The 27,736-nt window shown below is 48.3% G+C and overlaps 1 protein-coding gene across 1 annotated transcript in view; it reads left to right on the top strand.

Annotated features, from left to right (window-relative positions):
* The window catches only part of CFAP210 (cilia and flagella associated protein 210), a 212,544-nt gene that overhangs the window by 136,410 nt on the left and 48,398 nt on the right, over positions 1 to 27,736 (top strand). Inside the window, exon 7 of the mRNA XM_078681606.1 lies at positions 10,547 to 10,739. Coding sequence (XP_078537732.1) covers positions 10,547 to 10,739 — 193 coding nt within the window. The remainder of the gene's footprint in view (positions 1 to 10,546; positions 10,740 to 27,736) is intronic.

Raw genomic sequence — 27,736 nt, forward strand, 5'->3', positions numbered from 1 at the left:
GAGGTTGGCAACCTGTGTGTGTTTAACCTTAAAATGGTGGACACATATTTTCCTCATGAGAGTGACTCCCATTGGAGCCTCCTTGAACCCTGACCTTCTGAGGTTTTGGCGCCCTTTGTGGTTGGCGCGCTTTCCTGACAGGAATTCTTAAGATTTCTTCAGGTACACAAAATGGCCGCTCCAGAGCCCCAGTACGGTGGCTGTGAGTGACCATAAGACACCTCAGAATGTGTCAACCCATTGACACAGCCAGGGAAGGTTCTAGAACCTTCTGGCTGTTGCCAGTACCTCAGGGCTCTGGCTATATAAAGCCCAGACCCTGGAGGCCATTTTATTGAAGAGAGAGGGGAGTTGATTAGACTACTACACCTAGATGCTGATAGCTGCTGAAGAGGTGTGACCCCTATTCCTGACTTGACACCAGAGAAGACACCTGCCCTGCTTACCCTTGAGGTGGCTGAGAGAACAGGTAGTAGTGTGGCAAGGGTTAATATTGTGGATACTGACTGGCGTTCCAGTCAGGCGTAATTTTGAACCCTTGCGCCTACAGCGCCTGCCCAACTAGCACCTCTGTGCCCCAGAAGACTGTGGCCGAGTTTGTGTGTCTCCCCGCCCCCCCCCCCCGGTGGCATCAGACTGAGGAAGAAGTCGGGTCGCGAGGCGTGTGCCCGATCGCAGTGACCGTGACCTCATCCTGTGCCCCCTTCACGTGTAGCGCCAAGCGCGAGGGACTCGGACGTCTCCGAGCCCCACCGGCGTTGCCCGCTTCCTGGTTGGTGCCCAAAGTGAGAAGGTGAGGTGGTGCGCCGGGGCGGGGAGAGGCCGGCCTTTACTGGGCGGGATCTCCGTCCCTGCCCTTTCCGAGACCCGGGAAACTGTTGCCGTGGGCGGGACCAGCCCCCGTGTGAGGAAGTTGGAGGGAGGTCCCAGGAGCCCGTGAATTCCCTGATGCTGGCGTAGGAGAATACTGTGCCCGACTGAATCGCTAATCGATCCAGCCGTTGTGAGGAAATCTGATTCCCCTGTTGGTGCGCCGCGGTAAAGTGGAACTGTGCCCGACATTGAGTTAAGTGAGCGCTGAAGGCAAGAACCCCTGTGTGCGGCCGTTCGTCCGTCCAGCGACGTCGAACTGAGCCGCCTAGGAGCCCGCAGTAGCACTGCAGGCTCGAGTCAACCCCCACCGGCAGCGGACATCCTTCCCCGGTGGCCGCGTAGGGCCGAATGAAGGACTTACTGGGTTTCCTTGTTTTTCCAGTCATACGCGCATAGTTCCCGAGTGAACTAAAAGGAGTCCCCGCTCACCGTGTGACCGCAGGCAGTCCTCAGAACTCCACAAGTACTGTAAACAACCATTTACTAAAAGTGTGTTACTTACAGGAGTCAACTGCATGACTTTCTCTAATTGGTGGCAGCGTTATTAAAATGGAAATGTGGCTTTGAAGACTAAATGAACTAGAAAGTAATGCGCTATGTACAAGTGGTATTTAATTCATGTAATGGTGACAGTTGAGCCTGCTATTTAATCTATTTATTGAACAGAGCTAATCTCAATATTTATGCAATACCAGTATTCCTGAATTCCTATGTATTGTATTTATTCCCTGTATTTATTCTCAACCTGAATCCCAGAGTTTTGTGAAAAGTGAAATGTAACTGTGCTTTCCAATTGATCCCTATTCACAAGCAGAGAACTCTTACATAAATGAATCGTATTTTTCTACAGCAGTGGTGTGGTGTCCTTCTTTTTAGTGTGACTGTGCAGGTGGTTATTATTGGGTCAGAGCCGGCTTAGCACTACAGCCTTCACTGCCTTGACACTTGAGCCAAGCTACCCCCCTTTGTGCTGGGCTTGCCCATCGCAGGTCCAACAGTGTTGTATTTACATGACTTAGATGTATTAATATTACAAATAACAATGTCTTTTATTTTTTTTAATAATTAATACTTAAATAAAAGTTATTGTAATTTATAATGGCAATAGCTTAAACTTTTGTAAATAACTTTTGGGAAGATTATGTTCAGTGTATTTTATTGTGATGAAAATCCAAGAACAGAAGTGAAATATTAACATCTTTTTGTTACATTTGTAATAAATCGTGAACCATTGAGAGAACATATTAGAGCCAGTTGTTGTTGAATGGTTGCACAGAGTGATGCTGTGGCCCTCAGTGGTGCTGAGTGATGCTGTGGCCCTCCGTGGTGCTGAGTGATGCTGTGGCTTTCAGTGGTGCTGAGTGATGCTGTGGCCTTCAGTGGTGCAGAGTGATGCAGTGGATTTCAGTGGTGCTGTGGCGTTGAGTGGTGCTGAGTGATGCTGTGGCATTGAGTGATGCTGTGGCGTTGAGTAATGCTGTGACGTTGAGTGATGCTGTGGCGTTGAGGGATGCTGTGGCGTTGAGGGATGCTGTGGCATTGAGGGATGCTGTGGCGTTGAGTGGTGCTGTGGCGTTGAGTGGTGCTGTGGCGTTGAGTGGTGCTGAGTGATGCTGTGGCGTTGAGTGATGCTGTTGCGTTGTGTGATGCTGTGGCATTGAGTGATGCTGTGGTGTTGAGGGATGCTGTGGTGTTGAGGGGTGGTGTTGAGGGATGCTGTGGCGCTGAGGGGTGCTGTGGCGTTGAATGGTGCTGTGGCGTTGAGTGGTGCTGAGTGATGCTGTGGCGTTGAGGGATGCTGTGGCGTTGAGTGATGCTGTGGCGTTGAGTGATGCTGTGGCGTTGAGTGATGCTGTGGTGTTGAGTGATGCTGTGGCGTTGAGGGATGCTGTGGCGCTGAGTGGTGCTTTGGCGTTGAGTGGTGCTGTGGCATTGAGTGGTGCTGTGGCATTCAGTGGTGCTGAGTGATTCTGTGGCGCTGAGTGATTCTGTGGCGCTGAGTGATGCTGCGTTGAGTGGTGCTGTGGTGTTGAGTGGTTCTGTGGCGTTGAGTCGTGCTGTGGTGTTGAGTGACGCTGTGGCGTTGAGTGATGCTGTGGCATTGAGTGATGCTGTGGCATTGAGTGATGCTGTGGTATTGAATGAAGCTGTGGCGTTGAGGGGTTGTGTTGGAGGGTGGAGTTGGAGGGTGGAGTAGGAGGGTGGAGTTGGGGGGATGATTTGGAGGGTGGAGGGTGGAGTTGGAGGGTGTAGGGTGGATTTGGAGGGTGGATTTGGATGTAGGATTTTGATTTGGATGGTGTAGTTGGATGGTGGAGTTGGAGGGTGGAGTTGGAGTGTGTATTTGGAGGGTGGAGTTTGAGGGTGGATTTGGAGGGTGGATTTGGAGGGTGGAGTTGGATGATGGAGTTGTAGAGTGGAGTTGGATTTTGAGTGTGGAGTTGGAGTCCGTAGTTATAGTTTGCGGGTGGATTTGGAGGCTGGAGTTGTAGTTGGAGGGTGGATTTGGATGTTGGAGTGTGGAGTTGGATGGTGTTTTTGGAGGGTGGATTTGTAGTTGGAGGAAGGAGTTGGAGTGTGGATTTGGAGTGTTGAGTTGGAGGGTGTAGTTGGATGGTAGAGTTAGAGGGTGTAGTCGGAGGGTGTATTTGGAGGGTGTAGTAGTGCTTGGATGGTGGATTTGGATGGTGGATTTTGAGGGTGGAGTTGGAGGGTAGAGTGGTGTGCGGGTAGAGTGGTGGTGCTAGAGTGTGGGCGCTAGAGTGGTGGATAGGGTGGAGTGTGGGGGATGGATGGAGTGGGGGGGTGGATGGAAACACTACAGAAAACATAAGCTCTTGTGAATTAGAAGGCCAAGATTACTATGGGCAGTTAGAGATGCAGGGTGAGGCAGGGTTTTAAGTGGGAATAAAAACAAGCAATGGGACCGTGACAATGAGAAAGGAACACATAATAGTCCTAGGAAGGTCACACGTGCAAACATTTCTATTTTTAAAATTTGTATTCCATCAAAACAAAAAGCATTTATTTTACTGTCTTCTTCATGGACATACGTATGTTTGTATTTCTTAAATGTGTGATGTTAATACTTTATTGCCCATGAAACGCGTTCTCTTGTAAGAGCCGCCCTTTTCCCCAGGTCTAAAAACGGGTGCTCTGAGAACCTGTTCAACAAACCACCGCAAAGCTCTTCTTAAAGAATTGTATGAGAGGCCCCTGTTATGTTTCCTTAAGATGTAGCCTGGAATGTTCATTCAGGTGATGTAATGGGATTCTAGCCTGATGTCATCCCAGTGGCATTAGGGACAGTTGGCCCAGCTGTGTCTGGCAAGAGGCTGTTTGGGCTCTTTATTCATTTATAATAAACACACCTGAAGATACCCTTTTGTGTCTTCCTGCTTTTCTAACTACAACAAATTTGGCTACGCTTGTACTCTTGCCAGTTGGGAAAGGTGATACAGTGAAGAGGATAGATTAACCCAAACGTGGGAAATAAAGGACCCAACTCGTCGAGGAGAGCAGCGCTGAGACGTTTTTCTGTTTTAAAAAAAATGAAGACTTTCTACATGAAATTCTGCCTGATATCGAAAGGTCACACTTGAGACTGTGTTAGTAACCGTGTTAGATCGGGTAAGAGCCATCGGCGCTGCGTGCAATCTGAAGTAGTTAGCGCTGCGAAGTCCACTGACCAGCTGCGTGTGAGTTAAGAGGCATTTGTTATTGTTTAACTACGAAGTGTGCTAGTCGCTGGAGGAACATCAAGGAATTGAAGGATATGCGCAAGATATTTAACCCCTTCCATGCTCATGACGGAACGGTTCCGTCATCAGCGTCGGTGCTCCGGTGCTGATGACGGAACATTTCCGTCATGAGCCAATACGATTTTAAACCCTTCAGCACTGCAGCGAAATTCGCGCAGCACTGAAGAGGTTAAATGTAAAGACTGCTGGCAAATGATGAAGCTTTAAATTAGATGGACATTCATTCATATTGCTTCCTTGGCAGCCTCAGTAAAGAGGCCAGAGATTGAATGAGCACAGATGCACACGGATATTCCCCTCTTCTCCCTCAGGCAGCACATCATTGCAGAGCATGTCCTGCTGCTCCCAATACCCACATAAAGATAGCAAAAAAGAACTGCATCTGGGAAGGGTTCATAAGGAGTTGGCACTTGTGTGATTAAAAAAAGATCAGAAGAAGCCATGTTTGTGGGCAGGGTCTGCAAGGCGATGTTGAAAGCTTAATTTGCTGTGTTTAATTCGGGGTTGAAAGCAATGTAGGAAAGAGCAGAGGAAGTGAGCAGGCAGACACAGAAGCCAAACAGTCTGTGTAGCTGCCTTTAAAAGAGTGGCGGAAATGTCAGGGGGTCTCGAGGAGCCCCTGTAGGATGCGGTGACGGGGCTTATCAAAGAGGCATTGAAAGGGTTGGCTCACCCCAGTAGGCAGCCTGTCTGTCCTTTAGAGACATTTCAAAGTGCGGGCAGACCTGGACTCTGTGAGGGCTCATGGAAGGGCTGGATGTTTACACCAAGAGGCTCACTGAGGTCATCAAAGGGTTGCCACCAAAGTGATCGCGGGCGATTGAGTTGATTGAGGGGCGGAGGAAACAGATGAAGACGGGAAGAGGAGGTGAGAAAGGAGGGTCAGGCTGGGAGCTGGGAAAGAGGCTAAAAGGGAGGGGAGAATGCACAGAGCGCATTCCAATGAAGTCTGGTGCGAGGCGTGGTGGGCTGGGGAGGGGGAGCAGGGATATGGTGTGTGAGTGAGGCCAAGCGCGCGCCTGGGGAAGCTTTTACGTTCCAGTACACAACATGCATTGTAGGAAATTGTTCAAGGGAGTTTGGTCACAAGTAATAGGTTTGGAGCAATGACTTGCTCGACCTAAAAACGTGAAAGTTGCTGTAGAAGGCAATGCCTGCTCAGGTGGCAAAGCTTTCGCTGCGCTAGCTTCCCCTCTGTTGTACACTACTTTTAATTTTCAAGCCTCGTGACACACAAACTCTTGAGAAAACATCTACATACTTGTCTTTTGCCCTAACTACATTTTAACTGTGTTATTCTTCGCCTTATTTCCTTGGATAGCATTGCCATGAAATCGCATGCGTTGTACAAGGTGATACTCTTAGCACAGTGCAGCAGAACATTATGTGAGGTATACTCAACATGTTCTCATCTCCTTTTCAGATCATGCTCGGCTTTTGCTTCAGTGAGCTAGCAAAGGCGTCTAGAGCACCGGCACTCTTCTGGCTGGTTGATCTCAAGAAACAAGTCAAGGACGAATGTCTCCCAATTACATGCTACATAAGCAGTATGCTTCAGTGGGTGGGTAAAGACCTGCTTAGAACACCGGCGCGCTATCGCTGCTTGAACTGCACGAAAACAACATCAACGTTCTGAATAAAGCCTAACCATGGCAGTTACAATGGCTCGAGGCGCTAGCAGCGAGCCGAATACTCGCGAGTTATCGAAGGTGAATCCTCCTGTCAGAGACTCTCGCATGGTCGATGCGCGGAAGCGTCTGCTGTGCACCGAAGACATGTGCAAAGTGTAAACTCATGTATCTGGAGCAGCCAAATCGCACATTTCATCTATTTCGGTCAGCGCTGCTGGCGGGCTCGGATAAACCGTCGAGTCCCGGGACTGAGTGAGGGAAGGGATCTCGCGCAGCCGCAGTCCGGTCCTTTCCGGGTCTCCCCCTTGGAGCGCGCGCGCGTGCGGCGAGGTCGCGCCCTTTGACGTCTCCCGCGCGCTCGGGGCGTTCTTCGAACAAGTCTCGAGCCGCCTCGGTTCCTGAATATCACTCGCCTCTGCCCTCTTGTTGGCAGACGTGACGGTGCTGCAGCATGCAGCCAGGGGAAACGAAGACTTACAACGGGTATAAATAACCGCGCTCGTACAGTCGTGGCGTAAGTGAGCTGTGCATTGGTGGTCACTGGTTTATAAAAGGCTTCTTGGCCTGTTGGCCGACCTTTTCGTGCCCAACAGCTGATATGCAGGGGTCCAGGATTAATGCTCACCCCCCAGCTCGAAGAGCGCGGGAGTTTGCTGGAATCACTCAGCAGCTTCCTGAAGCATATCTGACCATCGATTTTCTGCCCAACAGTGAAAAAGTTAGAAAAAGACATGCCTTAGGGCAAAAATTGCCGTTTAGGAAATTCATTTTAGAAAGCCAACATAAACCCAGTTCTACTTGCTTGTCACCTACTCCGAATTATTTATAGCCTTGGTTTTTGGTGTAGTAAAGTCAAATAACAATATTGCTCACAAATGCACAGCTGGAACGGCCCAAGTTAGTTTACATTAATTGTTTTGGTATTATTCGTATTGTGCTTTCCTGCCCTTTGTGAGGCCCAGGATGCTTTCGCAATTATTCTATAAGTTGCTACTTATATAGCGCTCGAAATCATGTTGTAGTTATCTGAGAAGGAAAGATGACATGATGGTATTCAGTTCCTAATATCAGTTGCACATTCAGAAGTAATATACTAATAATGCCATTGCTATATACAAAGCTAAGTCTTAGTTGTCTTAAATTATCAGTGCATCACTGTGCGACAGTTTATAACAAGAGCTGAGGAGGTTGATGGTATGGATTTAAAGCATTTTTTAGAAGTGTCTGTAAAGAAATTATGAAAGCAACTCAAATGCAGCCCATAAGGATTAGAGGCAGGATTAATTTTACTTAAATGTAAGGCCGTAAATGTCAAAATCGGAATAACTGTCACACAAGCTTAAAAACAAGTATTGTGTATTATTTAAAAATTGCTATTCTATCAAGATATATGTTGCTGGTGACATCGCTGAAAGGAGCTTTTAGGGGCGGGGGAGCGGATCCCTTTGAAGCACGGCCTCGCGGCCATGAAAGAAGTGTGAACAGCAGGGATGTAATTAGGAGGGGGGAGGAGAAGTGGAGAAGTGAGGCCGAGCACGCTGGGGAAGCAACAGATGGCTTTGATGTGGATGCGAGAGGCAGGCGGATGGAAAGCGTGTGCAGCAGGGGGCGGAGCGATCGAAGTGAAGCTGCTGGTGGCAATGATGTGAGGCAGGCGGATGGAAGCGCGTGCACGGACACATGCACTCGTCGAAATCCGCCGCCTGGTTTAGCTTTCCTGATCCAACCCTATAATTCTCGACATATTCATTCCTTGCGGAATGGAATAGTCGAGACCTAAAAAGGGCTTACACTGGGTAACGTTCTGTCTTAATGCTATATTTGGTATTTTTTTCCGTTTAGCATTTTTTGCTGTAGCAGAGAGCAAAACATTCCTATTGGATGTAAAATGCCTCTATTTTTATCTCATCCTTTACGAATGTGCAGAATGCTGAACACCCCAACACTAAGCTAGCTATACGCTCTAATTAGCTACCAATATGCACATTTATCAAACTGTGCAACTGAAAAAAAGGATGACATAGCTATAGCAACCTTTCTTTACTCATATTAAATAAGTTCATAAAATAAAACCAATACATCCTCCCACCCTGTCACACTGAACCAGCTCAGCCAAGAACAGCATTCTCTGGACACCGCCCCAGGCCAGAGCCTCTGGAATGCTCTACTTCAACCTCTATCCCTACCAACCCAAGTGCGCCTAGCCTTGTGTCCTGGGCTCAAAGTTAGGACTTCTGTCAGGCCCTGCACACATTCCACATTCACTAGTTATGTGCCCTACGTCTATCCCACGTGTTCACAGTTGCTTACTGTGCACAGCCTTCTGCACTGTGGATTTTCTTGTTTTCCTTTTTTCCAGGATTAGCAACTTGAAAAAAATATCTATTTTTTATATTTTCTTTTATTTCACTGTTTCTGCGAATCTTATAAAATGTCTACTCAAGGGATCTGCAAATCAACAGAAATCCTGTAGCAAGACCAGGGGTGTTTTTTTATTTTTTGGGGCAGAATCTGGCCACCGAAACCTCCTACATGCTCCCTGGAATCCAGGAATGCCCCCCCCCCGGGCCCTAATGCCCTGTACATTTTTAGGTCTTGCCTACACAGAGCATACGAAATGTATTGCGTTTACAATTCAGTGGGCCTAAAACCCGCCTAAGCATACCATTAATTATTTTCGTTGTCACTCTCAATTGCAGTGTTTCAATTGCGGATGTATGTCGTTACTAGGCATGCTTTTACAACGCATGCCTTTACCACGCAACTTTTACAATGCAAGTCGTTACAACGACTTGCGTTGGGGGGCGCTGGATAGTGAATAGTTTAATTTACTATTCCAACTCCAGTCCCCTTGGATAGTAGGGAAGGTTTTGGTTAGTAAGTTTAACTATTCCCTATCCTACAGCGCCCCCCCAGCGCAAGTCGTTGTAACGATTTGCGTTGTAAAAGTTGCGTGGTAAAGGTAGTGCGTGGTAAAAGTTGCGTTGTAAACGCTATTCACCTTCAATTGCTTACCTCCCATAGGCTTCTCACCCATTCTTGCGTTAGCTTCTCCCTCGACCATTCCTCATCTTTTTGCAGTGCACAATTGTTTTTATTGTATGAGTGTTTCAGTATTCCTGGATGTGCAATGTGCTTTCCTAATTTTAGCACAGGCATACGGATACTTATTAATGATGCTTTCACCCTATCTACCGTCTTTATTGGAGCTTTATTTACCTGCACCCAAACTGGACTACCGAACACCACACCATGCTAGCCTACACCACTCTACACCACTCCACTCTATGCCATTCTGCTCGAGACCATCCCACCTTACTCTACGCCACTCCATTCCACTCTACGCCACTCCACTCTACACCATTCTATGCCGCTCCACACACTGCCACTCCACTGCACTCTAAGCCACTCTACCCTACACTAGTCAATTCTTTTCTACTCCACTTTGCGCCACTCTACTCCACGCCACTCCATTGCACTCTACACCACTTCACTCTACGCCACTCCACTCTATGCCACTCCACTCTACGCCGCTCACTCCACTCTATTCTGCACCACTCTACTGTGAGCTAACATTTAACCATGCTGAACAGCAGCCATGCAGCAGTACAACATGGCTAAAAGACATTGACAAAGCCAATAGCTCTCACATTGGCGAGACATATTGTTTTTCACAATTCTTGATTTAGGATGCTGGTTACAATGACCCTTGCATTAAATGTTTTCCATTGCAGCCAGCCAGACCTGTTGATCCTGCCCAGGTCCTCAAATCCAAATTGGACCGGGGGGGAGGAGGGGCAATCCTCATACACTGAGAACTTAATGTTTCTATCTTTGATTGTCTGTCATAGCAAATCTAACATCTAAAATGGCGGCTGATTTGTCAAGGCCACCATAACTTACCTAACGTTGGTTAAAATCGATCTGGCAGTTTTTCCTGTAGCGGTGCCAGATATTTCCTTATGGAAATTACCTGTAACTATAGAGTTGCTATCACCACCTGGGAAACCGTTCCATTTAAATGGTAAAGACCTACCTCTGCCATGGAATATTTCTATATATGCAGGTGAAGCTGAGGTAAAAAAAACTCATTCAACACTTCAATTATCTTCAAAAAAAGATTGGAAGGAAAGAAAAGGGTATTATAGTATTCGTGACCATATCTTTTCTGTAAACTAATTAAGTGAGAATGCTGTGTATTTCAGTCCGTGAATGTATTTGAAATATAAGCAATGTGTTTATCTCCGAAGGGTATGTAACCCAAATTGCACTTTGTTGCAGGGATATGCAAAACAATAGGGACAATATCGGTGCACTCCTATCCGCTCAGATGAAGGAAAAACTGGACACTGAAGATACCAGTATTGCAAACGCTATTGCACTTCTCGAAGAAAAGGCACAACGAGAATTCAGAGAAAAAGAAGAAAAGTTAAAAGCGGACCTGAAGTCCATTGCAGACCACCGAATTGCGATGGTAAATTTTACTTGGAAAAACAAGAGAACTTTTTTTTGTGTCCTCATACCACCATTGTTTGCAAATTGCAGCCTGACAACCGACCTGTACCGCCCCATGCTATTTGCAGTATCACAATAGTCCTGCATACCAGCCCATCCAGTGACCTGGTTTCTAGTTGCACACAGGTGTAATCATAGGACTCATGAGGTTAAGTTCTTATTGTACCATTCCAATTCAAAAAGTCCTCCCAGATCTTAGAATATATACTGGTCTTTAGTCCTATGTCCATTTTGCAAATAGTAAATAGTTTTGACCGCCGGGAGCCAGTCAAACCATTGGGGTGGTACAGCGTCTGTCCATTTTTTGCAAATTTCTCTCCTAGCGAGAAGAATCAGATAAAAGAGTAGGGCCCACCTATGCAGCGATGGGGCGAGATCGGCTGATCCTCCAGCCCTAATGTAATCAATGTTAGCCTTATTTTTATATAGGTGCAGAGGATTTCATTTACTGCCTTCTCCACTGAAGACCAATAGTCCTGTAGCAGGGGGCATTTAAAAATCATGTGCAGATCATCCGCACTCAACATACCCTATCTGTGACATCTTGGGGCAACAGCTGTTATGAATTTTGCCAATTTATATGGTGTCCAATATAACCTATTAACTGTGAAAAAGTGATTCCTTTTTAGGGCTCGCCTGCTGATGCGCTTCTGCGCATAGCTGGCGAAGCTCTATTGCGGCCTATCCAGAGTTTAACCACCACTGGCGATTCCACTGGCGATTCCTTGAAGTGCATGTGCTTTTTAGGTCATTGCGCAAGCGCAAGCCCTAAAAAGCGCGTGCACAATGCCACCAGCCGCCTGCCTGCCTGCCTCGCATTACCACTTCAAAGGCAGCCCTCCCAGCGCATTTCTCACCCACTTAATTATTTACGTCCGCTTGGCTGTGTCTCTCCCTCATCGCCGTTCTCCCCCCCCCCACAGCAATGCCCTCCGTCTTGTTTTATTGTAGCTTGTTACCAAATGGTCACTCCCACAGCCTTTTGCTTGCAGGGGCGTGCAGGCTGGCAGTTGCAGTCCTCTCCTCGTGGGTCAGGTTACACGCACAGCACCGTGAGGAATTTCCGTGCCTTGTGGGAATCTTGTATTCACTGCACTGGGTGATTTATGAACTTTCCGGAGTAATGTTACAAGGACTGTAACTTAAAAACTTGAAGCAACAAAAGAAGTGTGCTTTGCAGCAGGCACAATAACCCTCTGTGCTACGTTATAATGAGTCAAACCTTTGATTAGACAAAACATAGATGTCTGCATTGGGTACATTAACCAACAGATTTATTTTGTCATTATAAGTAATCTTTCTTCTCAGGCTGGGCATCAGGCCAGACGTGTGACATGAAAGCGCAGAAGAGGAGACTTTCTCTTTCAGTCCCAGTCGCAGCCAGGCTTGACTCTCGTTTTAGCACCATTCACCGCGCTCACTGGAGCACGTGCACACACTGGGCATGAGGGGCAATTCCCTACAAACGGGGCCATCATTGGCAGCTGAATTAGAATGACAGCCTCGCGACCGAACACCACCGGAGGATGCTGTCCCCAGTGACACAAGTAGTAACATTTAGGCGCACAGATTGCCATCGCGCCTTAATGTAACTCCTTCTGTCATGACTGTGTGTGTGCCCGTGTTAGCCTGCTACTGCCTCAGAGCGTGGGATGGGAGAGGGGGGCTACAGCCTGCCTACGGTAGGCACTCCCAATGTGCATAGCAGCAATTGGCTATCCTCAGGAGAGAGTGCACCATACAATCAGACATTCATAAGGCACCAAACAACACTCACACGGAGCACAACCCAGCCCAAACATCTCTCCCTTGCGAGGTGTTTTTTTCTCTCGCACAAATGGGAAAAATGGCACCCATCTGTGTGGGAAATAGCCCAACCTGGCAACCCTGGGAGCTGCTTTCCTTCTTAGATGGCATCACGGCAGCAGCTATTCCGGGCCCCTGCCACTCCGGGTCCCAGTTCAGGCCTTTCTTTTGAACGTCATTGTTTTTGGGCAAATTGGTCCAATTTTCAAAAGGGTAGGAGGTGCGGGGGCACACTGCAGGTCAGCATTACATACCGCAAATCATTATGGCAGATGCAGTTCCTGTTGTTAGATGTGTTTTAACATATGTGTTTGCACAGCCAATGCTTGCTTTTCAGGTATCTGTGGTGACCTCCGTTGGTGTGTGTGTTCGTGTTTTTGTTTAGGATGTGATATGTGACTGTAAGTGTGTTTGAGGTCTTCTTTTGCTTGTTTCGACTTGTTGGTAGAGTCAATTAGTAATTCGTAGAGCGAGGAGACGAGCTCCTCCCCGAATGTCTGCCTTTCAATTGAAATGACGTCAGCCCGAGTTAAAATGCAGTCTGGCACTTTGAAATGCCCTCAGTGAAACCTGGAGTCTGCTGAGGCTGTTGCTCTGAGCTCTGTGTACAGAAACCAGGTCGGCCCAGCTGCCCACGTGGGTGTCTGTTTTACCAGACATCTAAGTTCACGGTCACTCAGCACATACTAGCTACCACACCAATGTCTTTCTTTCTTTCTTTCTTTCTTCCTTTCTGTCTTCCTTTTTCTTTCTTCCTTACATTTCCTTCCTTCCCTTCCTTTCTTTCTTTTTCTTTCTTTCTATTTGTTTGTTTGTTTCTTTCTTTCTTTCCCTTTCTCTCTGTTTTTCTTTCTTTTTCTTTCTTTCTTTCTTTCTCTCTTTCTCTCTTTCTCTCCCTTTCTCTTTCTCTTTCTTTCCCTTCTTTCTTTCTCTTTCTCTTTCTTTCTTCCTCTCTTTCTCTCTTTGTTTCTCTCTTTCCCCTATTTCTTTCTTACTTTCTCTCGTCTTTCTCTTTCTTTCTCTCTTTCTTAGTTTCTCTTTCCCCATGTCTTTCTTTTTATTTCTTTCTCTTTCTTTCTCTTTCTCTATCTTTATTTCCCTTTCCTTCTCTCTTTTTTCCTTTCCCTTTCTCTCTTTCTTTCCCTTTCCCTTTCTTTCTTTCCCTTTCTCTCTTTCTTTCCTTCTCTTGAGTCAATGGGTTTAAAGAGTAGATAAGAGGGTGGGCAGGTGGGATAGAAGTGGTGTCACCACACTGTAAGGCATACTGACGCATGTTTCTATTCCACCAGCTAAATACAGGGTCTTTCCTGCGTTCCAGTCATGCACTAGTGGGGTTCAAGTGAAGTTCAGAAAAGTGACACCCACTCTATCTATCGCCCTCACTCTATCTGTCTATCTATCGCCCTCACCTTATCTGTCTATATCGCACTCACTCTATCTATTGCCCTCCCTCCATCTATCTATTGCCCTCCCTCTATCTATCTATCGCCCTCACTCTATCTATCTGTCTAGCTATCGCCCTCACTCTATATGTCTAGCTATCGCCCTCACTCTATCTATTTATCTATCTATCTATCTATCTATCTATCTATCGCCCTCCCTCTATCTATCTATCGCTCTCCCTCTATCTATCGATCGCTCTCCCTCTATCTATCGCCCTCACTATCTATCGCATCACAACAGCATCACTCAGGGGCACCTCAACATCACTATGCGCTACCACAGCATCACTGAACGCCACAGCATCACTCGTCGCCACCACAACATCACTCCGCGCCACCACACCATCAATCTGTGCAACCATTCAACAACAGCTGGTTCAAATATGTTCTCTCAATGTTTCAAGCTTTATTACAAATGTCACAAAAAGATGTTACTATTTCACTTCTGTTATTGGATTTTCGTCACAATATTATGCACTGAACATAACATTCACAAAAGTTATTTACAAAAGTTTAAGCTATTGCCATTATAAATTACAATAACTTTTATTTAACCCCTTCGACGCTCATGATGAGCTCAGCTCGTCATGAGTTACGCCTGTCGTACGCTCATGACGAGCTGAGCTCGTCATGAACCGCGGGATTTTAAAAAAGTCAGCGCACAGCGGGAAAATGTGTAGCGCGCATGGGGTTAAGTATTAATTATTTTTAAAAAATTAAAAGCTTGGCGACGGTCAGAATAGCGGGAGCTACCTCTGACACATTCCTCATCGGCCGTGGCACCCGACAGGGATGCCCTCTCTCGCCTTACCTATTCGCCCTGGCGATGGAACCGCTTGCGGCCTGGGTGAGGATGGATGCTCAGTTGCATGGTGTGGAGTGGGTAGGGGGCCCGACTGACAGGATTGCGCTATATGCGGACGACGTCCTGTTCTTCCTTACGGACCTCAATAAATCGGGGCCGAGGGTCCTTGAAGTAATGCGCGTTTTCGGTGAAGTGTCGGGCCTCCGGCTCAATCCGCAGAAGTCGAAGTTGTGGGTCCTGGGCGACAGGGGGACTGTGGGTCCCTGGGCCTCGGTCCTTCAGGAGGCGGCGGGAGGCCTTAAATATCTTGGTGTCTTTCTGACTGATGTGCAGGGAGTGTCATGGTCCCGTAATGTGGTGCCTGTTTGGGACAGGATCCGCTCGGATATGCTGATGTGGTCCAGGATGCCCCTGAATGTCTATGGCCGTTCGGCCATTTTTAAGATGGTGGCCCTACCCCGAATTTTGTACCAATTGCAGAACTACCCGTACCCAGTTCCACAGCAGTGGTTTCGTCAGGTGAACTCGGCCCTAGGTCGGTTCCTATGGGCCGGTGGAACGATAAGAGTGGCGCTCCGCACCTGCTTCTTGTCGACCTACTGTGGGGGACTGGCCACATCTGATGTCCAGTCCTACTATCAAGCATCGCACCTACTTGTTCTTAACGAATGGTGGTACGGGGATCGCAATGACCCGACCTATGCCTTAGAGAGGTATATGATGGACCCACACACGCTCCATACTATTTTATACTCGGCGACTATCCGGAAGAGACTTCCGAGGGTCACACAAGTAATCTTCAAAGTGTGGCGCGATGCGCTTCGCCGCATGGGATGGTGGAACACGCTCACGGGCGAGACTCCTCTATGGCATAATGGGAGGTTACCTGGCCTGGCTGCGCTCCGGGGCTTTGAGGGCTGGGATGCCATAGGCATTTCGGCGCTGGGCCACGTCCTGAAGGGCACAGTCCTCAAATCGTTCCAGATGTTGCAGGATGAATTCGATATGCACCGGTCCCAATTCTTCAGGTACCTACAGCTCCGCCACGCCCTGACCCCTACACTGGCGGACTTGTCGTCCTTGCCGGAGTTTAGTCCCCTAGAAGCAAAAGTCTTTATGGGGGAATTGGAATCGAAAAAAATCTCAACCATATATCAAACATTAGTTACGCATTGCTCCCCCTCTCTTGATAAGTTGCGGGCGGTCTGGGAGGGCGATCTGGGAGACTTGGAGGAAGAGGACTGGAGAGAAGCCCTGGAGGCCCCTAGGGGAGCAGCGATAGCGGTGCGCCTGCGCTTTATTCAATTTAAATACCTGCACAGGGCATACTTCACGAGGGAACGATTGTGGAAGGCGGGGCTGATAGCCTCCCCGGATTGTTTGAGGTGTGGCAGTGAGGTTGGCTCCTTCTTACATACAGTATGGGGATGTGCACGGCTGCAGAGGTTTTGGACCGGTGTGTGGGAATGCTTGGAGGAGGTGTTGGCATGGGAGCTCCCTCGCACGCCACAGCTGGGCCTGCTCCACGTTATGGAAAATGTTGGGGGTAATTTGTATAAACGGCACTTGCTCCTTCTGGGTCTTACAATAGCCAAACGGGATATAGCTCAAGCCTGGAAAGCCCCCAAGGCTCCGTTAGTGGGGGTGTGGAAGCGGGGCATGGACTTTAGCATGGGATTGGAACGCCCGATCTTTGAGGCCAGGGGCTGCCCCAAGAAACACTATAGGATCTGGAAGAAATGGGCTGATTATAGAGGCCTATTGCTGGACCCCCCGGCGCCACAAGCCTCTGATATGGATTGTGTCTATACTACTCCCTTGTGAACTGACCGCCTGTCGCTACCATGCTGCTTTGGCTCCTGTTTCTGGACAGTATGAACACCGTGCAGGGAGGGGGGTGGGACCCGGGTGGGGATGCGGGGAGGGGGGTGTTGGACAATGTTGACTGAATTTCTTGAACGCTGTTGCTCCTTTATGCTCACTGTCTTTCTGCAATCTTGGAAGCAGTGTTTCTTTTGTATTCTGTCAACTGCCATAACACTAATAAAATTTGTTCTGAAAAAAAAAAAAAATTAAAAGCTTAAAAGCCATTGTTATTTGTAATATCAATACATCTAAGTCACGTAAATGCAACACATATTGCATTACAAATGCGATAGGTGTCACATTTGCAAAAGGTATAACTATTGGCATTGTAAATGACAAAGCTATTAATTTAGCTATTTTCAAAAATAACACATAAATAAAAAAAATTTAATTTATAAGACCAATAGCTTAAACTTTCCTAATGCGAGCCCTATTGCATTTCCAATGCTTGTTAGATTTGCTGGATTGACCACCTTATACTACAGTTTAAAGGAAAGCTGCCACATTCTCTGTGGCTCTGTCAACTGAATAGCACCATCCCAGATCTCATGTGGTGCTTTCAACTTCTGATAGATACATCTGCCGTGTGGATTCCTCACCTTGTGAATATCCCCTTGCGTCAGCAACATTCGGAAATTCTTTTGTAGCTTCGCGCCGACGTGGATCCGGACGTCACAGAGGCACGGCATCGCACGCGACTCCGCTGACATCACCGACGCCTATAATAGGCCCACGCCGGCGTGATGAGATCAGTTCCCTTTTTTCCGCGTCACCAACGCTAACGGTTTTCAGGGATCGTACTGTAGCTTACAGTAACTTTGTTACTATTTTCATTGTATTGTGTCTATCTTCATACTTTTCGAGATGTCGTCGAAGAAGACTGGGTTTAAAGCTTGTGGCGAGTGTGGCAAGACTATGTCTATCACCGATCCTCACGAATGCTGTGTCTGGTGTTTAAGCTCCGACCATGATGTCGAGGACTGTCTTTGCTGCAAGAAGATGACACCGAAAGCTTTGAGAGAGAGAGAGGCGAAACTCCTCGTGGCAAAGCTTAAAAGTAAGAAGGTTAAGAAATCTTCGAAGTCTCGATCTCGCCGGTCGAGGTCGAGGTCGAGATCGAGGTCTCGTTCGAGGTCGCACTCGGAGTCGTCTTCGACTCACGCTTCGAAGTCTTCGAGGAAGAAACACAAGAAGAAGAGCCATGAGTCACGTCATCATTCTGGGAAGGACTCTATTTCAAGACCGAAGTCCCAGGTCAAGCTTCTGAGTAAAGAAGTGGAGATTTCAGAATCGGAACATGATGAGGCTTCGCATCCGGGTTCACCCGATTCTCAGAAACAGGTCCATTCTCCGTGTCCATCCAATCCTTCTGGTCAGGAGGATGAAGGTGAGGAGCAAGGGGCTGGTGGAGCTGAAGTTCCAGTACCTGAGGGTTCGTCGACTCCAGTTCCCGCACCCGATGAAGAGGTCGACGTCGTATCGACTCCACCTCCTCAGGAGCAGCCACGAGGTCCATATCCTGAGTTTCCGACTCCAGGTCAGGATCCTTCTCAGTTCCTGAACGCCATGTTTGGTGTCTATTCCAGGGCAATGTTCCCGTCTGGTGTACCTGTTGGTCCCACGGGTCCTATGGCCTTTAACTTAGGTGTTCCTCAGGCTTACCCCCCTGCACCCTTCATGCCTTTTATGCCGGCTCTACCACCGCATTGGCATTTTCCGACACCGCCGGTGTCGTCGACGCCGAAGCGCACGACGCCGGTGCCATCAACGCCGATACCTGCGACTCCGAGGCAGGATTCTGCCCGACCTCGTATGGATAGACCCCGTCCGACTTCAGGTTCGACGCCGGCACCGACCCCGTCGGAGTCGATTCCGGATCCATTGCCTTCGGTGGTGAAGGAAAGATCTCGGAGAAAGGCCCAGAGACTTCTGGAAGAAGAAAAATATGGGTATTCAGATACTGAAGAAGGAGAGTTGCAGGATTCTGAGGATCCGTTTGAGGATTTGTGTGAAGCCAGTGGGCTTGAACTATCACCTGAATGGGAATTGGCTTCTGTGTCAAATGTTCCATCAAAGGATGTGATACCTTATCACACTGTCATTAAGAAAGCAGCGAGTCTATTGAATATTACTCTGCCCACGGCTGATTATAAGCCTAATATTTTGACTGAGGTGCTTCATTCACCCTCATCTATCATTGAACCTATGTTGCCCTTCAACGAGGCCTTGTCTGAGCCTATTTATGAGGTCTGGAAGAAACCCTTATCTGCTCCTGCAGTTTCTAGAACTGTGGCCAGGAGATATAGAGCTGCACCAGAGGACCCTGCATTTTTATCTTCACATCCTCTTCCTGAGAGTTTGGTGATACAGGCTGCTTGCTCAAAGAAATCTGCTGGTGCTTTTCCGCAAGTTCCTGGAGATAAGGAATCCAGGAATCAAGACCAAAGTGCCAAGAAGGTTTTCTCATCAGCCAGTATGGCATTAAAGTCAACCAATGCTACGTGTCTGATGGGAAGGTATATCCATGCTTTGATGGATTCTGTCAAGCAGTTGATTCCGAAAGTCCCTGAGGATGACAGGAAGGATTTTCAGGAAGTGGTATTGGACACTCAAGCAGCTGCGAGACAGGTCATTCAGAGTGGTCTGGACACTGATGATTCAGTGGCAAGGGTCATGGGTTCCTCCGTGGCCACTAGGAAGGCTGCCTGGCTCAAATCTTCAGAATTCTCTGCAGACGTCCAATCTGCCTTGATGGACTTGCCTTTTGATGGATCAGGGTTGTTTGGTAAGAAGGCTGATACTGCCTTGGAGCGTTTTAAGGACAGTAGGGCCACTGCAAAATCTTTGGGTCTTCAGTCCAGGGGTACTACCGGAAGACGTTTCAGGGGATTTGGTCGATCTTCCTTTCGGTCTTACAGATCATCCCAGCAGCAGCCTCAGCAGCAGCAGAATACACTGTACAAGTCGTACAGGGGCAGACAAAGATCCCGCCCTAGAGGTCGTCAAGCTTCCTCCTCCTCCTCCTCCTCTCCTTCCCAACCCCCTGCCAACGCAGCAAAGCAGCCCTAGATCCGCCATTCCGGATCATGTGGGCCCAGTGGGGGGTCGGCTTACACATTTTCTACAAGATTGGGAATTAATAACATCGGATCTTTGGGTTCTCAATCTTGTAGAGAATGGGTATGCACTTCCTTTCCAGGAATTCCCTCTCAATTACCTTCCTTGCCAGGGTTATTGTTGGGAAGACCACCTGCTTCTCCTGCAGGAAGAAGTCCTGGCACTGTTCCGAAAAGGTGCGATAGAGGTGGTTCCAGAGCAGGAAAGGGGTCAGGGGTGCTACTCCCGGTATTTCCTGATCCCCAAGAAAGATGGCAGGCTTCGGCCAATCCTGGACCTCAGGATTTTGAACCTTTACCTGAGGCAGGAAAAGTTCAAAATGCTCACTCTTGCACAGGTTCTTCAAGTGCTGCTGGAAGAAGACTGGATGGTGTCTATCGACTTGCAGGATGCGTATTTTCATGTTCCCATCTTGGAGTCGCACAGAAAGTATCTCCGTTTCACGGTTGGGTCACAGCACTACCAGTTTGTGGTCCTTCCGTTTGGTCTTACTACTGCACCTCGAGTCTTCACCAAGGTGATGGCAGTGGTGGCAGCTCATCTCAGGAGATCGGAGATTCATGTGTTTCCGTATCTAGACGACTGGCTGATCAAAGCGGAGTCGCCGGAGAAGGTGCTCCATCATCTGCAAGAGACAACTCTGTTGTTGCACAGGTTGGGTTTTTCGATAAATGTACCCAAGTCTCACCTGGTGCCCTCACAGCGCAACCTGTTCATAGGTGTGGTACTGGACACTACTGTGTGTCGCGCATTCCCTCCTGCTCAAAGGATTCGCGACATACAGGAGATGATTCCTTTATTTTTCAATGGAGCGGTCGTTCCAGTCCTGAAGGTTCTTCGCCTGCTCGGTCTGATGGCTTCATGCATTCTGTTGGTCAACCATGCACGCTGGCACATGAGGGCACTCCAGTGGTGCCTCCGCAGGCAGTGATATCAACACAACGGAGATCTCAGGGAGTCAGTGAAGATCTCCAGAGAAACTGCGGCGGATCTATCTTGGTGGAGCGTGGAAGGCAATCTGTCTCAAGGGAAGCCTTTCCAACTGCCTCCATCGGTGGCCACAGTGATATCGGATGCATCCACCCTAGGGTGGGGTGCTCATCTGGGGGATCTGGAGGTCAAAGGTCTTTGACCTCCAGAGGAAAGGTTGCTTCACATCAACCTTCTAGAATTGCGGGCGATACGTTTGGCGCTCAAGGCCTTCCTCCCTTCCCTTCGCGGTCAGTCAGTCCAGGTCCTGACGGACAACACGACCGCGATGTGGTACGTCAACAAGCAGGGAGGAGTGGGGTCGCAGTGTCTCTGCAGGGAGGCTCTGCGCCTCTGGTCCTGGGTTCAGGACCATCGGATTTGTCTGATGGCAAGTCATCTGGCCGGAGTTCTGAACGTTCGTGCAGACAGTCTCAGTCGGCAGTTCTCTGCCGATCACGAGTGGAGGCTTCACCCAGAGGTAGTTCACGACATCTTTCGGATGTGGGGGACTCCTCGGGTGGACCTGTTCGCCACTCGCGAGAATGCTCACTGCCTGTCATTCTGCAGTCTCCAGTATCCGTTGCAAGGAGCCTTGGGGGACGCGTTTCAGTTGAGTTGGGGAAATCAACTCCTTTACGCGTTTCCTCCCATAGTCTTGATTCCTCGGGTTCAGAGGAAGATTCGCCAAGACCGGGCCCAAGTCATATTGAGCGCACCCGGATTGGCCAAGAAGGGTGTGGTATTCAGACCTTCTCCACCTCTCCTCTCACCCGCCGCTCCGTCTCCCTCACAGGGCAGATCTCCTCTCTCAGATGGAGGGGCAGGTTCTACACCCCCACCTCCAGACCTTACACCTTCATGCCTGGAGATTGAGCGGGGCAACCTGATTTCTTTTTCTCTCCCTCACGATGTGGTGGATGTCATTTTGTCAGCCAGGCGTGACTCCACTAAGTCCATCTATTCTTATAGGTGGTCTAAATTTGTTGCTTGGTGCAGGGAGAAATCTATAGACCCTTTGAGGTCCCATTTATCTGATGTGCTCCAGTTTGCCCTTTCTCTTGCTCAGCAGGGGCTTGCTGTTGCCACGGTGAAGGGTTATCTTTCTGCGCTGTCAGCTTTTATCTGTTTGCCTGACCAGCCTTCTCTTTTTAAGTCTCCCATTGTTTTAAGGTTTTTTAAGGGCCTCACTAATAGGTTCCCTCCTACACCTTTTATTGTGCCTCAGTGGGATTTTTTTTTTTTTTTTTTTTTAAAACCTTTATTGTGCACCAATGGTATACAGTTACGGGCCCACAACCAATCTGGCCGGCCTCGAAAGCAAGTCATTGCACGTAAGACAACCATAAGAAAGAAATCTCAGCAGTCCCCAAGGACAAAAACAGCAAGTATCCTAAATCTCACGTAAGGGGAATGGGACCACCGAGTGTAGGAGTAAATAAGGTTCATTTTCTAAATTATAAAACGAGAAGGATCAGAGACCATACAGTCCATCGAAAAACACAGAGTGGGCAATGTACACAGCAGGATGTCGACAAGGCAAAAGAATTATAATCGGGATAGCGGCACAAGATTATACTGGGCAGGATAAAAAGCATACAATCAAATTTCGTACCTAGCATTACCCACCTCATATACGTAGGACAATCTCAATAATGTGAATGTGGACACCAAAAAGAGAAACGGCAAATGGCATAACACTCAGCCTCCATACTGACCCAAGAGAAGAAGGAAAAAGAGAAGAAGAACTAAGAAAAGAAGAGAGAAGAAATAAAGGACCATAGAAACTAAAAAGGACAAAACAAAACCCCTCCCCCTAACCCCCCACCCCGCACGCATGTAGAGGCTACGGCCCACCCCCCCCTTAACAGTGTGCCTGTCGCCCGAAAAACAAGTACCCGAAATATAGAGACAGAAAAGAGAAAGGAAGAAAAGTTATATATAACAAACTGGAGGAGGGCCGATCATGCACACAGGCTCCCGGTCTCCCCGGCCATGTATTTATCCTCTACCCCAAAAGCCACAGTAAGCAACAATAATCGAGTAATACAATAAGAAATGGGGAGAACCATCATGCACCGCGCCAAGAAGTGTATCACAGGAGCGCGCCAAACCGCTCCTCCGCCAGCCACACAAATGTCAATCGGTAAAGAAACCCACCTAGCCCTGGCCTGATCTTATAAGTCCCCCGAGGCATGCCCGCCGAATAAGTCCCGTCCCAGCCGATCTAGGAGAGCGGAGTGTCCACACATAGTAGAAGAGCGACATGGGAATACAAAATGGACGTCGCCGACCACCGACAGAGTCATCTTCACTGACGACCCGCACCCCCAGGTCCATCTCATGACTCGTAGTCCATAGCAAGAATACAAGGGCGAGGAAAAAGGAAGCAGTCACAGGAGCCAACCGTTGCTGAAACAGTGTCTGGGCCATTAGCGGCGTTACGATAGACGAGGCCACCATCCCCTGCCGGGAAGGGAATCCTTCAGGATAGTTGAGGGATACGGACATCTGTTCATAAGTACCAACACAGTCTAGGGTCTTCCGGTCTCCACCGCACCCATGTGCAACCACAGTACGCCCCTCAAAAACAGTAAAGGGCCAGCCCTCACGCACCGGAGAGCCATCCGATCGCAGTCGCCCCGGTGTGAGCGTAATATCGTCAAGCTTCTTCCCCAACGCTTGAAAACCAACCTTCCAAACGGACTGTAGGTCATCGAGAGCAGCCAGAATATCACCGCAAGATAACGTGGGCTGTGTTTCCCTCATCTCAGCACTACTCGGTAACTCGCAGTCCCAAGCACAGTGTGTTGCGAGAGGCAGGTTAATACGCTGCATCTCGTTCAGGCAGCCATTACGCGGTTCCATCTTGTAGGGAGAGTGAAGGTAGGACAGGGACGAGTCCGGCTCGGATAGACAACAATCCGACTCTCAGGGGCCTGCAAAACACACATCCAAGGAGCGGTATACAGTGATGGTCATCCCCACTCCGAGTCAGCGCTCGCAGCAAATTCGGGAGCGTCCCATGAACACCGGGCAGAATCGAAGACGGAGCGGACACAGCGCACCCTCAGCGCTCCTCAGGCAGACAGTATTTCCAGCAAGCCCCCACCTCGAGGATGCAATCCGGCCGCGTCGTGTAGCAACCAGAGCTCCTGCCATAAATTTGCCCCCTCGGTATTCACAGCGTCCGGCGGACCGACTCCGCCCAGGCCCGGCTGGCCGTTGTTGACAAGCTAACACCCGGCCATGTTTCGCGGCCGAGGTCGCGGCTTCAGGGTCGCTGGGGCCGCAAATCAGTCTTGCGGATATCTCTGGTTAGAAGGCCGGCAGAGGCTACGGGATTGCGCGAGCGATATCGGCGCATATTCACCGTCACCCCGCTGCAGTTCAATTTCAGGATCGTGAACAGGATGTCCGTGCGGGGCTCGGAGGCTTGAGGAGCCGGGAGCCTACACTTCCAGTCCGGTCGCCATCTTGGCTCCTCCCCGCCTCAGTGGGATTTGAATCTAGTTTTGACATTTTTAATGGGTGCTCCTTTTGAGCCTCTTCACAAATGTCACATGAGGCTTTTGACTTTCAAAACGGTTTTTCTCGTTGCAATCACCTCGGCAAGGAGGGTAAGTGAGCTTCAAGCTCTTAGTTCCAAGCCCCCATTCCTTACCATTCATGCTGAACGAATGGTTCTTAGGACCAGGGCTGCTTTTCTGCCAAAGGTGGTGACTCCTTTCCACCTTGGTCAATCCATTACCCTTCCTACTTTTTATCCTCCCCCTCACCCTTCCAAGGAGGAGGAGAGATTACACCGTCTTGACCCCAAAAGGGCGGTGTCTTTTTACTTGGACAGGACTAAAGACTGTCGAGTGGACGACCAGCTCTTTGTTGGCTTTGCTGGCTGCAAGAAAGGAAGAGCGGTCCATAAGAGGACTTTGTCGAGATGGATCGTCCTCTGCATTAAGATCTGCTACTCTTTGGCCGGTAAGGACCCACCAGAGGGTATAAGGGCTCATTCAACTAGAGCTAAGTCTTCGACCTCAGCATTGGCTAGGGGTGTGCCTGTTGAGGATATTTGTAGAGCGGCAACTTAGTCTTCCCTCCACACTTTCGCGAAGCATTACTGCTTGGATTCCGAAGTGAGGAGGGAGGGTCACTTTGCGCGCTCTGTCCTTCAGGATTTCCTGGTTTAGAAGAGTGGACACCCTCCTCCGGGAGTGGGGACTGCTGTGGGACTCTATTCACAAGGTGAGGAATCCACACGGCAGATGTATCTATCAGAAGAACAAGTTACTTACCTTCGGTAACGCTTTTTCTGGTAGATACTATATCTGCCTGTGGATTCCTCACTGACCCACCCGCCTCCCCGTTGTCCACTCTTCTATGCCAGTGGTTTATATGATGTATTATTTTATGGTCAAGGATTTGTCTATTTCAAATGTTTTATTGCATTTGCTTCACACTGTGTGTGTTACCTTGATTTCTATACTGCGTATACTGTGTATATGTCTACTGTCATCGGTCCGTCCGTGTGCTTCGAAGGCACGGAAAAAAGGGCGGAACTGATGTCATCACGCCGGCATGGGCCTATTATAGGCGTCGGTGACGTCAGCGGAGTCGCGTGCGATGCCGTGCATCTGTGACGTCCGGATCCACGTCGGCGCGAAGCTACAAAAGAATTTCCGAATGTTGCTGACGCAAGGGGATATTCACAAGGTGAGGAATCCACAGGCAGATATAGTATCTACCAGAAAAAGCGTTACCGAAGGTAAGTAATTTGTTCTTCTTCTCTTCAAAGAACACCAAGGTCCAATACCAGTCACTGACTTCCTTCCTTTTTGGGGCCTCGTCCTGTAATTTCTTTCCAAACTCCCAAAATCCTCCGATCTCTTTCCTATTTGCCTCCCCCCAGGATAGCAACTGCAAATATTTAAACCTCGAGAGGGACCCCCTATCTTTGCCATCAAAATTTCCCATGGCACCACCTCTTTCATCACCATGAGATCCCCCCATATTTCAATTCCTGCCCTCCTTAGTGGAGTACTTAATTGGTCTTGCAGGCATTCTGGCATACCTGGTGAGTCCCAAATTGGTGCCCCGTCCGAAAAGTACCACATTCCCACCGTATTCCTTATTCCTATCCAAAGGATAAGTGCTGCCTTAAGCGCCTTCAGTCTGACTTTTTTGAAGAGTTTTTTGCCCCAAATTTATAAAGAAACCCTTTTGTTCCCCACTCATTAACCATCTCCTGTAACAACCCACCCCACACCATGGGTCCCAGTGCACCTAAGAGAACTCTGCAATTCTTGAACTGAAATGGCATCCAGTAAAGTCTTAGGTCCGGAAGTGCTAGCCCACTTTCTGCCAGGTTACGCCGCAATTTCTTCCAAGACATACGTGCTGCCCTAGCTGCCCAAACAAAGCTACCCAATTTGACCCTTATTTTATTGATCAGGCCTCTGGGAAAAGTAAGGGGAACGCAGTTAAAAAGAAATTTCAACTTAGGAAGTAACACCGTTTTGATTACGTTTACTCTTCTATATAATGATGGTAGTAGGTTATTCCACCCTAGGAATTGTTGCAGTCGGTTCTGCTGTATAAATTATAAAGTCGTCCGCATATAGCACGATTTCCTTTTCATATGCTCCTGTACAAAAAGCTAAAACCTATTCATCCTGGCGAAGCATCTGGGCAAATGGTTCAATACATATATCAAACAATAAAGGGGAGATTGGGCACCCCTGTCTCGTCCCTCTCAGAATAAAAAAACTCCTAGTGAGAGCGCCATTAAGAAGTATCCTAGCTGTAGAGCAGTGATATAATTCCTTTAGTGTAGTTATAATATGTGGTCCAAACCCCATGATCTCCAACACTGTCCATAAATACTCCCAGCAAACACGATCAAAAGCTTTGGTGGTGTCCAGTGTGATAGCCGCCAAGGGGACCGACCTTGATGTAGCTATGTCGATACACCCTATCAGCTGCTCGGTCAATTAGTGCATCTGCCTCCCAGGGATAAAACCCTTTTGATCTTCATGTATAAGCTGAGGGGCAATTCTAGACAACCTCCCTGCAAAAATGCTGACAAAGATCTTATAGTCTGCATTCAGCAGGGATATCGGCTGATACGACTGTGCTTTTGCTGGTTCCTTAGCTGGTTTCAGTATTGGGACTATGGAGGCCTCCCTCCATGATTCTGGAACCTGTGTCTCCCCCATATATACCATATTGAACAGACTTTCCTGTTCAAGCAATACTTCCTCTGTTGCCATTTTATATACTGGTGAGGGGACAGCATCTAAACCAGCGGACTTCCCATTCTTAGCTCGTTTAATTGCCCCGCTGATCTCCTCCTGTGTAATTGGTGTTTCCATATTTTTTTCCCCTTCCTCATTCATTACGGGGAGACCAAGCGTGCTATGCCAACATCTAAGCTTTTGGGGGTATGGAGCGATATCTTCCTTATAAAGCTGTTAAAAAAGTGCCACTACATGTTGCTGCATAGTATCCCAATTATCAAACACCTCCTCTGAATCCTCCCTCAGCTCCTTTATATCATTTCTGGTTCTTTCTACTCTGGCCTTCCAGGCCAGCAATGCTCCCGCTTTCTCTCTATACTCAAATTCCTTCACATTCGCTACTTGCCATCTTGCCTTACACTTTAACTCTAACCTGATTTTAAATTTTAGTTGGACCTCTTCTAACCTCCTTTCTAACCTCTCCCTTTCCTCTCCCACACTTATGGAATGCAAGGCTTCCTCAAGGATCCCAGCTTCCTTCTCAATGTTCATTAGTTCTGCCCTTTCTTCTCTGCTTTTCGCGCAGGCAAAAGACACCACATATATATGCCTTAAAGGAATCCCATACTATTTCAGGGGATGCAGTATCTTTATTATTAATGAAGTATTCCGCTGCAGCTTTTTTCAAAGCTGTTTCGACTCCCCCTTCAAAGAGAAG

Source organism: Lissotriton helveticus, chromosome 3_1 (genome assembly GCF_964261635.1).
Source record: "Lissotriton helveticus chromosome 3_1, aLisHel1.1, whole genome shotgun sequence".
In the NCBI taxonomy this organism is placed as follows: Eukaryota; Metazoa; Chordata; class Amphibia; order Caudata; family Salamandridae; genus Lissotriton; species Lissotriton helveticus.